Source organism: Ananas comosus, unplaced genomic scaffold, assembly GCF_001540865.1.
Source record: "Ananas comosus cultivar F153 unplaced genomic scaffold, ASM154086v1, whole genome shotgun sequence".
NCBI classification, from domain to species: domain Eukaryota; kingdom Viridiplantae; phylum Streptophyta; class Magnoliopsida; order Poales; family Bromeliaceae; genus Ananas; species Ananas comosus.
Window position 1 is genome coordinate 3,374 of NW_017891103.1, and position 14,930 is coordinate 18,303.

General features: G+C 40.2%; 1 protein-coding gene across 1 annotated transcript; it reads right to left on the reverse strand.

Annotated features, from left to right (window-relative positions):
• Nucleotides 1-687: 687 nt before the first annotated feature.
• Nucleotides 688-14,552, reverse strand: LOC109704640 (the record flags this gene model as incomplete). The annotated part of the gene is given in 15 exon segments (XM_020225403.1): nt 688-730; nt 876-936; nt 1,829-2,908; nt 3,110-3,531; nt 3,640-3,833; nt 3,896-3,971; nt 4,658-5,353; nt 7,280-8,360; nt 8,560-8,586; nt 9,092-9,878; nt 9,989-10,067; nt 10,450-10,458; nt 11,019-11,364; nt 11,367-11,617; nt 13,998-14,552. Coding segments are annotated over 15 exon segments (5,707 nt in total), but the record flags the coding sequence as incomplete, so codon positions are not given.
• Between the last annotated feature and the right edge of the window lie 378 nt (nt 14,553-14,930).

Sequence of the window (14,930 nt, forward strand, 5' to 3'; positions counted from 1 at the left end):
TCTAGACTAGATTCATTATGTACGGCGCAACCTTTTTTTTTTTTTTTTTTACGGCTATCTGTCATGAATTATGGGAGGTATGCAGACATATATTGATCCTGTCAGTAGTGATAATTACTAAGGGGTGAAAAATAAAACAATCGATTAAAATGAAGAAACCATATTCTCATTCATATTTCTTTTGTTTTTTTTTTTTTCGGATAGTAAAATTCGATATTGAAAATGTGTCGAACAATTTAATATTTTGGACACAATATTGCATCCTATCGAATGTGCTCGTCGAGATTCGATTGGGAGTTTTATCCTAACAATTTCTCCCCCTACCCATGGACCTGAGCAATATTTTCGATTTCTAATTATTCCAACAATTATCAACAGATATTCAAAGGCTCCTATGGGATGCTGGTACTTTTGTGGCCTCGTTTGGCTTGTTGATGCTTAGCTTTGTTGGACCTAGGGCTTGATCTGGATGTTTCTGTCTCCGAAATAGGGGTTCATCCTGTTTAATCCAAAAAAAATAATTTGAGTTTTCTTCACTACTGTATCTGGCCTGTGCATCTCAGCCTCAACAGTACATATATATTGTCGATATATGGAGTGCACAGCTTATTCCTCATCGCACCACATATCAGAACATCACGAGGAAACAGAGCTTCCTTCTTATCTAGATCAAGAAATAGTAGAGCTTTATCCATAAGAATCTTCTGTAAAAGGATTATGAGGATTCAATCTGCAACAACGAAAGAACTGAATTAGCTTCAGGCTTTTCATCAAGTTGCGGTTGAAGATGAACAAGGTGTGATGTCTTCTTGTGTGCTATATATTTCCATGTACTTTTGATGTTGTATTAATGGCATATAAGATACCATCTGCACCCATAAGCATTCTGTAACTGCCTAACAGTTGACATAAATGCTATCACGATGCCCATATAATCTGCATGAAAATTACAAAATTACTATACCAAAAAAATGCTTAATAATTCGTCACTTACATACGTCAAAGTTGGAAGACATGTCTTACATTCGCTAATGTCTTCATCGTGCATGCATTAGTTTTGGTGGTTGAGATAATCCAGCTTGCTTGTTGCATCAGTGCTCGTGAAGACGAATCTACAGGCATTTTGTTTACTGGAGGAGGTTCCTCTTCTTTTCAAAACACTACGACTCTCACAGAAATTGTAATGTATGCAAAATTCATTTCTTATACTTTTCAGACCACATCTACTGTAATTATATATGATTGATTACGTAGATACAAGGCCCTTTGTGCTCGCAACTATTTGGCCATTCTATTCTTAGTGGAAAGATTCAGAGGAGCATCTATTTGCGAGCACATATTGATGCTCATCAGATCTCAAAGCACTCTCTCATGGATCTGGATCTGATGGCCGAAAAATTTCAAGCACCATGGGCTTGCTACTTTTAGGACCCTTTCCTAGCTATAATCTGTCTATCTATCTTTCTATCTATTTTTATTCTTGCTGAATAAATTTCTGTTCAATTTTTCATCACTCATCTTCGGAGATGGCAGGGAGCTTTGAAGAAGATGTTAAATATAAAAATGTTTAAACACCGTTCTCTAACAGCTTAAGCTTTTAGAGTACAACGGTTGTTTTACATGGTATCAGAGCAGGAGGTCCTGAGTTCGAGTCAGGTTAGGTTCCTAGCATATTAATTTCCTCCCATTTAATTCAAGCCCACGTCATGGGCCGACAAAAAAAGTCTCGAGCCCAGACGTGAGGGGGAGTGTTAAATATAAAAATGTTTAAACACCGTTCTCTAACAGCTTAAGCTTTTAGAGTACAACAGTTGTTTCACAGAAGAACCCAAGCAACTTATGCTAATGGCAGGGATCGGCTCTTCTGAAGAGAAGAAAGGCTTCGGCGGCATTTCAAGGGTTCCAACATCTGCTTCTAGCATTTCTATAACTTTGCTCATGGCAGGGCGAGCCGATGGTCTTACCTGAATACACCACAATCCAACAATGCACGACTTTCGCTCCCCCTCGGAAATATCAAAAGTGGTGCTTATTTCACTTATTTCAGGTTGGGTTAATCGATCGTATATCCATGAAGGATGATAGGCCTGGCTTGAATTCTCAGCTCGAGGGTCAGCATTCCTCCTTCCTCCTGCCATCTCCATCAGTAGCATTCCGAAGCTGTAGACGTCAGACTTGTGAGATATAATACCGAAGCTCCTGGAAATCAATTCAGGTGCAATGTATCCTGTTGTTCCTCTAGTAGTACTCATCGACACGAGGCTGGTGTCCTTTGGATACAATTTTGCTAGTCCAAAATCCGCAACCTTTGGAGTGAAGTTACGGTCTAAGAGGATATTCTGTGGCTTGATGTCGAAGTGCAAAATCCTCTTATCGCATCCCTGGTGCAAGTAGTTGATGCCACGGGCGATTCCCAAGGCTATGTCATTGAGTTTGTCCCACGTGAATGTTCGCCGACCAGCGACTCCATTGGCAGAGAAGATATGCTTGTCGAGCGATCCGTTAGGCATGTACTCATAGACGAGGGCCCTCTTCGATCCCTCGGAGCAGAACCCGACAAGCTTTATCACGTTGACGTGGTGGATCCTACCGATGGTAGAGACCTCGTTGATGAACTCTTCCCCATTGCATCTAGAATTGCTTAACAACATCTTCACTGCTACAAGAACGCCGCCGGGGAAAACACCTTTGAATACGGAGCCGTATCCTCCTTGGCCGAGCTTTTCTTTGAAGTGGCCCGTGATTGCAATGATGTCAGTATATGCATACCTCGTCGGCGCGAGCGCCCTCTGGCTTCGAAGGAACTTCTCGACGGCGTCCACTGATTTCTTTTCTCTCCACAACTTGTGCGCCAAGAAGAGGAATATTGCCAACGGCGCAATAATGAATCTGCAGAGAAATGAGAGAGCTGCAGTATGCAGATTTCATGGATGAGAATTAATAGAGTGACAACAAAGTGCAGTCTCATGAGGCTTCAGAAGGGGAAGTCGTATTTACTTGTCAAAATTTGTCCGGCAGAATCTAATGCCAACAAGAGAACCGAAACCCATTGTGAAAGGCGGCTGTGAGTGTCTGCCATACATCCTATCAAAGTCACTCCGCTATAAGCAAAGAAGAATCTCGGAGNGCTTGTCGAGCGATCCGTTAGGCATGTACTCATAGACGAGGGCCCTCTTCGATCCCTCGGAGCAGAACCCGACAAGCTTTATCACGTTGACGTGGTGGATCCTACCGATGGTAGAGACCTCGTTGATGAACTCTTCCCCATTGCATCTAGAATTGCTTAACAACATCTTCACTGCTACAAGAACGCCGCCGGGGAAAACACCTTTGAATACGGAGCCGTATCCTCCTTGGCCGAGCTTTTCTTTGAAGTGGCCCGTGATTGCAATGATGTCAGTATATGCATACCTCGTCGGCGCGAGCGCCCTCTGGCTTCGAAGGAACTTCTCGACCGCATCCACTGATTTCTTTTCTTTCCACAACTTGTGAGCCAAGAAGAGGAATATTGCCAATGGCGCAATAACAAATCTGCCCAGTTGTGAGAGAACTGCCGTATGTAGATTTTGCGAATGAGAATTAATAGAGTGACAACAAAGTGCAGTCTCATGAGGCTTAAGAAGGAGTAGTCTTATTTACCTGTCAAAATTTGTACAATATATTCTAATGGCATCGAGAGAACCGAAACCCATTGTGAAGGGCGTTTGTGACTGTATTGCATACATCCGATCAAAGTCACTCCACTTTGAGCAAAGAAGAATCTCGGAGAGAGAATCCCAGCTCCGAATCTCGGAGAGAGAATCCCACCTCCGAATATATTTGTCCAAAAGCTCCTGCATAACATGCGGGATAACAAATTATTCACATTGATGAGAATTGAGAAGTAATAGAGCACTATTTCTGCTACTCGATCAGAATGCGTTTTCTCACAAAGTGAAATCTCCCTCTCTCCGCCCCACCCCAGCGCCCCCCTAGGATAAATTAGAAAAAATTTAATTTATCTTGTAAGGATGAGCCCAAAATTTATATAAAATTAAATATTAAAATTTCTAATTTATTTTAGATATTAGGAAGAAATGCTAGAAAAAAGCCAGGCAAAAAAAAATAAACAAAATTTGTGAAAATTTTAAAAAAAATTAGAAAAGGAAATTTAGAGGAAGAATTAAAAGAAAATAAAAAGGAAGAGTGAGGAAGAATAAGAGGGATAGAATTATTTTTGTAAGAAAAATTTCCCAAGTGTACAAGGCAAGAGGAACAAGACGAAGATATTATGATCATAGTCAAAATATGAAACATCAAATTTTGCCCTAGTTTGTATTCATAACCACCAAAAATACCCCTACTCTAAATCAAATTTGAAGATTTTGAAACATTTTCTCATACAAATATATCCCAAAAAACCCTTAACTCATATTCCTAATTTTTAGGAATTTATTTCATGTACAAAAATTCTTAAAAAAAAAAAAACTCTAAAGAAAATTAATAACAATAATAGTTCGGATAATTAGAATAAAAAATTAGAACCTTTATTCAAATCTAACACAAGAAATTAACTCAATTTTTAAAAAAAAAAAAGAAAAAAGGATGAGACTCTTGTCTGAATGTCTATGCATGAGACAATTTGGTGGAGGAACATATATGCTATCTCTCAACTTACTTTGCAACGTCCTTTAGACAATCACCAATGGATGATTCCGGAAGACCTGTGTAAATCGGAACCGAAAAACCGCGCTTCAGGAGCTGGAAGACGTATTCTGTTGTGGGATGCTCCAGCGCGTAAATGTTTCCATTCGTCTGCTGCATTGGTTCTCGATCGAACGTAATCGGAGTCATAGCTACGAAGCTACAGAAACGCTCCGTATCCTCCAGGTGAAGCGCTTCATATGAAAGTATAACATATGCAAACGCACCGGTCTTGCTCAAACAAGGAACAGGGTTATATGTGCTGCTTACTATCTTCCTCCTACAGCTCACGAAAGTAGCCCACCAAAAAAAGCCTGCATCAAATCCCACGTTCTCAATGCTGGTGCGGGAAAGAGACTGCAAGGGAAGACTGCAGTTGCTGCCGTTAGCCAAGTTGGCATCGACAACTGTGAAACTGGTATATGGGCGATATAAGAAATATGGGGAATCGAAGGAATGTGGGTTAATATTCGGGATCTCGGTAACGTAGTACGTCCCAGGTTGGTGGATATCCCAGATAGTCTTGTTACCATCCACGCAGGCAAGCTGATATCGAGGATCACCGCATTTGTGGGGATCGCCCTCCGAGCGGAACGGATAACCGATGTCCTGCAGAGCTCCACAAGAGAAACGCGGACATCTTGGGTGCTTCTTTCCTGCAGAAGCTAGTCTGCTAACATCGAATAGCAGAAGGTATGTGATGAGTAGAGCTCGGGAGGCAGATATTTGTATGGTACTGCTCATGAAAACAGGATGCAATGTGCTGAAGCCTTCTTGATCACTATGCTACGTACGTAGCCTCTTAATTTGCTTAGCTTAATTTCTTCAGAATTGAGTTTATATAGATATAAATATATTCATGTCAAAAAATGGTTCTTAGCCATTTGTAGCGGTGTGGGAGGACTCCTTGGAAGTTTATCTACTCTTCTTTTACTTTTCAAAATTTTTATAACCACGCCCAATAAGCTGGTCTTGTCTCCCTGCTTGACTCGTGTAGAGAAGAAAAGCAAGCTGATTGCTATGTGATTGAAGCTCCATAGACCTGGACTCTTTAAAAAAAAAAAAATCTAATTTAACATGTATGATCAATAAAATCTAAAAGGTCTATTTATAGAGACAATGACCTTGGGAATCCTATTACTTAGATGTTGAGTTGTTCCAAGGATCAACGCGCGCGGTATTAAAAGAACTAAATATTATTCACAACTTACAAATTTTGATGTGCTTGGATGCCATATAATACATGTAATTATAAATTAGGTTTGAAATTTTGCTTTGCTGTGCGTGGTGAAGGAGATCTACTCATGAACCCATAACAGGTAATTGTTATGGGATTTATTTACTAATTTATCACAAGTCAATATTCTCTGTTACTGGACAGTTTTGTGAATTCGCCAATTTTCCTTGCTTCTTGTAATATTGTTTTCTTACTTAATGGCAGTACAGTCACAATCTTCTACAGTTTCCAAAGGATATTATCTATTACAAATACTTTTCAAATGATTAACGAATTTTTCCTTGGCTTGGTTATAAGTCTTCTGATTATGACTAAGTACATGATATGTTGATAAATTTTCATTTTTATACTAGTACTCCAAGGAACAATTATTTTTTTTGAGAAAACAGGGATATACCCTATTTGTACTCCAATGAACAATTATTGTTGAATATTTTTGGTTATTTTTTTTCATTTTGATTACTAGAAAATTAAAAGAAGGAAATAATATAAAAACAAAATTAATTTTTTTCTTTACATTTATCCATTTTTATACAAATGGATACTTCATTTTTCTTTTTTTTTCTGAACCCTCTTTATTTGTGGTTGATTTCATAATTTCAGCCTTAATTAATTCCAAATTTATCCAAATCCTGAAGTTTGTTCTGCATTATATCTTGCCCTTGTTGAATTTGTTGAATTATCTTCCTAAGAATGCCTAAAATAATAAAATTTCCACCCAATGAAGTTTCTCTTCTGGATGAAGAGCTGATCTTTTATATATTTTGGCCCAGTATTTGGAAGTTGTAAGAGAAGAACAGGATGTTCAGATGAGGGGAAATTTGGTTTGACGTAACTGCGATTCGATCAGAATTCACATTTGGTGAGGGTAGAAATATTAGTGTTACATTCGATCACCCACGACGGTGTGGATATCGGCCAACTAGCTAAGGACTTAGATGGCAGATATCTTTCATTAATGGTAGGTGACGGAGCTAATGTTTCTACTCCACTAAACTTGGCTAAAGCGAAGTTGTAATCGTGTCAAACCAAACACTTCCTTCGTGTGTATCAGATTAACATCATAACATGGTTAAGAAGGCGCAAATATATACTGTTAGGAAACATTGTATAACTATAAAATTCAGAACAAACCTGCAGCTTGGAAACAATGTTCAACTATGAAATTGGCGACAAGCCATGCTCAATTTGATTTGATGATGAAAAAGGCCATGTAGTAATGTAGTTTTGTGTTATATATATATAAGGCACACTACATGCTTACCTAATATTGAACCTTTTAACTCTATCTTGATTTCCACATTATGTCAATCCATTGTGTAATGCTCCCCTTCAATAAGTCTCCATTTTTAATTCTACACTTCATTAGGAACTTCGGTAGTATCATATCCTAATGAGGGGACAAATGGTTTTGGGGGCATTTCCAAGTCCTGCAAACTCCCCATCAGCATCTGTACCGTCCTCGACATGGTCGGGCGATTCGCCGGATTCCATTGTACGCACCATAATGCAACAATCGCGAGTTTCTTCGCTATCTCTTCTTCACTCGCGGTCATTTCTATATCCAATTCTAATTCTTGCCTGCTGACTAACTGCTCGTAAACCAACTCTGGGAAGTAAGCCTCACCTTGGTTTTCAATCTCCGGATCAGCAATCTTCTTTCCGCCTACCAATTCCAGCATCAGCATTCCGAAGCTGTAAACATCAGACTTATACGACACCGTTCCGAAGTTTCTAGAATATATCTCTGGTGCAATGTAGCCCATTGTTCCTCTAGCTGCTGTCATTGTAACAATGCTTTGATCCTTCGAGCACAGCTTTGCAAGGCCAAAGTCGGAGATCTTTGGATTGTAGTTACGATCCAACAAAATGTTATGCGGTTTGATGTCGAAGTGTAGAATGCGGTGGTCGCATCCCTGGTGCAAATACTCTATCCCGCGAGCGATTCCTATTGCTATGTCCTGCAACTTGTCCATCCTAAATGGTTCTTGATGGCTCGTAGAATTACGCGAGAAGATGAACTTCTCTAGGGACTCATTCGGCAAGAACTCGTAGATTAGTGCGCGCCTTGATCCGTCAGAGCAGAATCCTAGTAGGCGAACCACATTGACATGGTGAATCCTACCGATGGTTGCGACTTCGTTGATGAACTCTTCGCCCTCGCCCTTCGATCTCTCGAGCATCTTAACTGCCACGGGGACTCCGTTTGGCAACACACCTTTGTACACACTTCCGAAACCGCCCTGCCCCAGTTGGACTTTGAACCGCCGAGTCATCTTCTTAAGTTGCAAGAAAGTGTATCGAGTCGGTTTTGTGTCGCTATATGTTGCGAGGAACTTTTCGACTTTGATACGCGTTTCTTTTTCCTTCTCGGACTTTTTGAAAATGTAGACTAGAATGACTGCTGCCAGCAGTATAACAAATGCAGCTGCAGATGGTCCTGAACAAATAAAACAGCTGAGTGAGTAATTACTAATTAGTATATGTTTATCAAACAGATGTGACATAAACTATCATTCCGAGCTTCTTGAGAAGAAGAGAAACTTGAATAGATTGAGAGTTGAGAGCATGAAGATCTATCTGTAATCGGTTCAAATATGTTCATATTGAACATTGCATCGAGTTGATACAAAAATTACCTGTAGTGAGCTTGACAATTTTTTCACCTGCAAAATCAAGAACGAAACATTTAGAGTCTAGTAGTTGTAATTCCAAATTTGCTTTGGTTGTGTCACAGATCTGTTTATTATTCGTCACTGATTTGATCAGATTTTCACAAAACTAGCTTGCTTTGCGGAAAACATGATTCCAACTTTGGGAAATCAAATTTCCACCAAATTAAACATCCATCTCATCAAGTTTGAATCATCCATTCACACAAACAGTACAATAAAAGAGTTCCAAAAGAATACTTTTTGGTTAAATATTTTGAAAACTCCGACAGGCACTTAAATCCTTGACTTGATCTTGTCGTATTTTGTGCTCATGCTCTTCGTGGGCATAGCTCAATGGCGGTAATAGCTTTTTCCGAAATTTTCATTTGCTTGCAGAAGTAAAAGTCGGTATCTTTCGCATTCTGAAATTAGTGCAGGTTTCTGTTTTTCTCTGATGATCAGACGAATTTACATAATTATTCGATAAGACATTAAGAGTCGGAAGTCAGAGCATTACCATGATGAATGCAGAAAGAGGTGTTCCTACTGGAACTAAAATAACAAGTCTTCCCTGCTGCTTCACAGTCTTTGCAAATGTCAGTAATCTCAGGAACATACCAACTGAGGGTGATCTCACGTTGCACGACAAGATCATTCACGATTTCTTTGAGGTCACCCTGATTATCCTTAGCAGGCATGTGCAGAACTTTTGAGGTCACCATGCAGTATGAAGGGATTGTGTCCATGTATTCTTGCGCATCAAACACGTAAACAAACTGATCATCTCCATTTTTGAGGCAGGACGTTGGTAAAGTTGCATTTTGTGGGAAGAGATTTCTTGAGCAGCTTACTAAGATGACATTCACAATCTCATAAGGCTTGTATATGGGAGTCCTCAGGTTAATGGATCTTCGGTTCCGAAGCGGACACGGCGCCAACGAATCGCGGAGCTTGACCGTGATCGCTGCAAGGCCATAGTTGATTGCAGTAACATTGTAGGAGCCGAAATTTGGGAGTGTTAGGATTGTGGTGTTGCCGGAACACGAGAGTTCCATTCCAGGTGCACCGCAGAATGGAGGGCTTGATTCTCTCCGAAAGGGGAATCGAATCTCAGTCCCGCCTTCGCCACCGCATGTTGAGGGTGGGCACCTCTTGCTAAGCTCTTCTATCTCCCTTTTTTCTTCTTTGCTGCCTGCTGCTGCATTCTTTTCAGATTGAAGGAAAAGAAAGACAATTACGACGAGAAGCCTAAGCATTGTGTGTTGGAAAGGCTTGAACGGAGGAGGAGAGCGTTGCAATTCTATCTGAATGATAAGCTAAATTCATGTCATGTGGCCTCTAAATCTGCAGAGACTTATTAGACAAGTCAATAGGTGGCTCTCTATCATAGAGAATAGTTGAATGAAGACTTGACTAGTTGTGGCTTGTTGCTTGGATTTTTGTCAGTCTTTTCACTCCAGTGAACTTCAGCAGATGCCCAATTCCACTCATGTCTGCATCAAATTAAAGTTGTCCAAGATAATAGGGCAAAGAAATGGAATTTTCTAATTTTTTCACCTTTCTTTTTTGTTATACAACTTTGCTCTTCTGAACAGAAGATGTCTGGAAATTTTTGCACCTTTTGGAGTTCAGATTAGACACCATTCAAGTCTAGCTGCTTGACTTCATATGGATAGTGATTCCTTCATAATTGTCGGATAATCCATAATACATGGATGCTGTTGCAAGCCGTGTCTGACGGGTATTGGATGCGAGACACACAGCGGACATGTGAATGCCGTGTTCGAATAAACTAAGTAATAAGAAAAAGAATGACGCGGGGAGGACTTGCGTGTGACGTGACAACTGAGACCTCTCTAGAGGAGTGTGAATTACATGAGGTGACTATTTAGGATGTAACAGTACACATCATACACAAAAACTATATTTAGTGATTAACATTTTAAAATTAAAACTTCTTTTGAATGTGAACTTATAAATTCTGATTTGATATATTTATATTTAGCCTCTGATAACTGCTGCCGCAAGCTTAAATGAATGTAGATGAGATTGCAAAAGGGAAGCTGCTTCTCTTTTAAGAAAGGAAAAAAGAAGAAAACAATCAAAAGAGATCTCAAAACTACTACAGGAAGCTAAAATATAGATGAGCTGCCTCAAGAATTTACTAAAACGAAATATTTTCAATAATTCGAGAACTTTAGAAAGTAGTCATGTTGAAAATTGAAATAGAGATTCAATATCCTTTTATATCTTTTGTCCCTGAGGAAATGAGGGGAGAGAAATTAATCTATTTGTGATCAACAAAAAGAACATCAGATTAACACCGTGATCTTTCACATTATTAAGCAAGATGAGTACTTCAAATCCGTTAGCCAAGTTGAAAATCGTATACATGTAAAAACATTTAAGTACACTCTTTATAGAAATAGTATCTGACATATTACCAAGTAAATTTCCATCTGATTGTTTGTCACTCTTGCTCAGAAATGTTAGGGAGTTGAGAAGAAGAATCAAAGCTTGACTGTCTTACAGAAATTGGCTCTTCTGACGAGAAGAACAGCTTCAGTGGCATTTCAAGGCTATTGACGTCTGCTTCGAGCATCTCCACAACTTCACTCATGGCGGGGCGATCTGACGGGATAAGCTGAATACACCACAAGCCAATGATGCGCAGCTTTCTCTCCATCTCCGTGATTTCGAAAGAGCAGTTGATTTCAGGCATTTCTGGTTGAGTTAGCCGATCATATATCCACGAAGGATAATAAAACTGGCTTGAATTCTCTGCCGGCAATCAACATTCCTCCGACCTCCCACCATCTCCATCAGCAGCATCCCGAAGCAATAGTCATCGGACTTGTAAGATATTATGCCGAAGTTCCTCGAAATCAATTCTAGAGCTATGTATTCTATAGTCCTTTTGGCAGCATTGATTGAGATGCGGCTATAGTCCTTTGGATACAACTTTACCATGAGAACTAAAATTTTTGGAGTGAAATTAAGGTCTAGGAAGATGTTGAAATCTTTCCCAAATGAGCCAGGAAAGCTATTTGGGATAAACATGAATTTCTGCATATCAAGTTTGTTTGCTCTAACATCTGACGGCCGTTTGTTTGCTCTAACATCTGACGGCCGTTTTACTGTGAAATCGACCTATACTATGTTAAGCAACGGGGGAACAAGGGATAACAGGACTTACGACATCTGGAGACTCCGTATCCCCCTTGAAGTGAAGGTTTTCTGTTGGCTCGTGCTCAAGAAAAAGATACCCACTATTGACAACCTGTTAAAAAGAGGGTGGACCGGGAATACGAACTGTGTGGAGTTAGAAACGTTTGATCATCTCTTTACACAATGCGCGTTCTTCAGATTCCTTTTGGTTATGTCACTACAGGAAGTCCATCCAGAAGATTTGGGAACTGACGTACACCGGATGTGGGATTTATGGAAGGGGCGGAGGGTCTCGGAAAACTACCTAACCGGTATCATAGCTTGCTGGTGGGTGATTTGGGAGACTAGGAATGGTGTCATTTTTGCGAAGACCCAAGCGGATCCGATCCGTGGCACTCATAAGATCAAACACCTGCTAGCTCAGTGGAGTAGTGCTGATCTGTAGATCAGTAGTTAGAACTCGTAGACCGTATAGAGATATCAGTTGTACTTTACTCACAACACCTGTTTCCCTGACTTTTACCTTTTTGTCTCCGTCATCCTAGAGGTCATGATGCCTCACCCATGTTGCTTAATTCACCTTCTGAATGAATGAAGCGGGTAGCATGCTACCTTTTTCTCAAATAAAAAAAAAAAAGTTTGTTTGCTCTAAATATAAACATATAGAAAAAGTAGCACATTATATTGATTTGGAAGCATGCTGTTTACTTAATAGATGCAAGTTGAGGGTTGATGAGTAAATAAATCGAGTTTTTCTTTCACTACTGTATCAGGCCTGTGCTACTCAGCCTCAACAGATACAGTATGTATGTCCATATATGGAGTGCACAGTTTCCTTCATTACACCTGTCGGAACACACAGGAAACAGAGCTGCTTTCTTATCTGGGATAAGAAATTGAGTAGTTTTATCATAAAGATCTTTGTAAAAGGATTTACAAGGATTCATATGCAACAACATAAGGAAGTATATTAGCTCCATATTTCATCAGTTGGTTTGGAGAATGAACAAGGTGAGTCTCCTTATGCTATATTTTCCATGTACTTTTGAGTTCCGTCTTATATTGCATATATAAGATTACGCTGCAATCCATAATGCATTGTAATGCTAACAGTCGACAATAACATGCTATCAGATGCATGATAATCTGCAATGGAAAATTACAAGTTACTATACCAAACATAAATTGCTTTATAAGTTGGTCACTAAATACATCAAAGTTTCGAGATATGGTCTTACATTTGCTAATGTTTTCATCGTGCATGCATTAGTTTTGGTGGTTGAGATAATCCAGCTTGCTTGTTGCATCAGTGCTCGTGAAGTCGGATCTATAGGCATTTTGTTGACCGAAGGAGGTGGAGATAGTCCTCTTCAAATAATACCTCTTCTGTTCAAAACACTACGACTCTCAAAGAAATTGTAATGTATGCAAAATTCATTTCTTATACTTTTGAGACCACGTCGACCATAATTATATATGATTCGTTATGTAAATACAAGGCCCTTTATGCTCGTACCTATTTGGCCATTCTATTTATATTGTTAAGATCAGAGGAGCATCTACTGTGATCACATTTTGATGTTCATCAGATCTCAAAGCACTCTCTCATGGATTCCATGTGGATCTGATGGGCAAAAAATTTCAAGCACCATGGCTTGCTGCTTGAATGACTCTTTCCTAGCTCTTATCTATCTATCTATAAATCTTTGTTGTTGCTGAATAAATTTCTGTTAAATTTTTCGTCACTCATCTTCTGAGATGGCAGGGAGCTCTGAGGAAGAACCCAAGCAACTTATGCTAATGGCAGGGATTGGCTCTTCTGAAGAGAAGAAAGGCTTCGGCGGCATTTCAAGGGTTTCAACATCTGCTTCTAGCATTTCTATAACTTTGCTCATGGCAGGGCGAGCCGAGTGAGGCTTCCAACGCCTAAAACCTGATCGTTTTAACATGGGTTTCCTGTGTTCAGAGCATAGCTACTCATGATGATCTCCTTGTTGTCCTATGTAACGTGGACTTAACTAAAGGTCCTCGAAGCCATAATATAGAGTGTTCAGACTACAGATGTCAAAGCCTTACGATGACTACCTCTACCGCCCTCCTTCTTCCTTACGACTGGGAGCTCGTCTCTTAAGTTCGGTTCGGATAATAGGAAGTACCTATATGCTGGCTAATTGGGTTGGACTTTATGTACTTTATTCGTGGTGAAAACTATAAAGCCTCCCCCTCGCTTTCAACACGTAACAACCTAACACCACATAAGTCCATTCTGGGNAATTCTCTTATCGCATCCCTGGTGCAAGTAGTTGATGCCACGGGCGATTCCCAAGGCTATGTCATTGAGTTTGTCCCACGTGAATGTTCGCCGACCAGCGACTCCATTGGCAGAGAAGATATGCTTGTCGAGCGATCCGTTAGGCATGTACTCATAGACGAGGGCCCTCTTCGATCCCTCGGAGCAGAACCCGACAAGCTTTATCACGTTGACGTGGTGGATCCTACCGATGGTAGAGACCTCGTTGATGAACTCTTCCCCATTGCATCTAGAATTGCTTAACAACATCTTCACTGCTACAAGAACGCCGCCGGGGAAAACACCTTTGAATACGGAGCCGTATCCTCCTTGGCCGAGCTTTTCTTTGAAGTGGCCCGTGATTGCAATGAGGTCGGTATATGCATACCTCGTCGGCGCGAGCGCCCTCTGGCTTCGAAGGAACTTCTCGACGGCGTCCACTGATTTCTTTTCTCTCCACAACTTGTGCGCCAAGAAGAGGAATATTGCCAACGGCGCAATAATGAATCTGCAGAGAAATGAGAGAGCTGCAGTATGCAGATTTCATGGATGAGAATTAATAGAGTGACAACAAAGTGCAGTCTCATGAGGCTTCAGAAGGGGAAGTCGTATTTACTTGTCAAAATTTGTCCGGCAGAATCTAATGCCAACAAGAGAACCGAAACCCATTGTGAAAGGCGGCTGTGAGTGTCTGCCATACATCCTATCAAAGTCACTCCGCTATAAGCAAAGAAGAATCTCGGAGAGAGTATCCCACCTACGTACATTTTCGTCCAAAAGAATCTGCATAACATGCGGGATAACAAATTATTCACATTGATGAGAATTGAAAAGTAATAGAGCATTTTTTTCTACTACTCAGAATGCGTTTTCTTAGAAAGTGAAATATCTCTCTCCA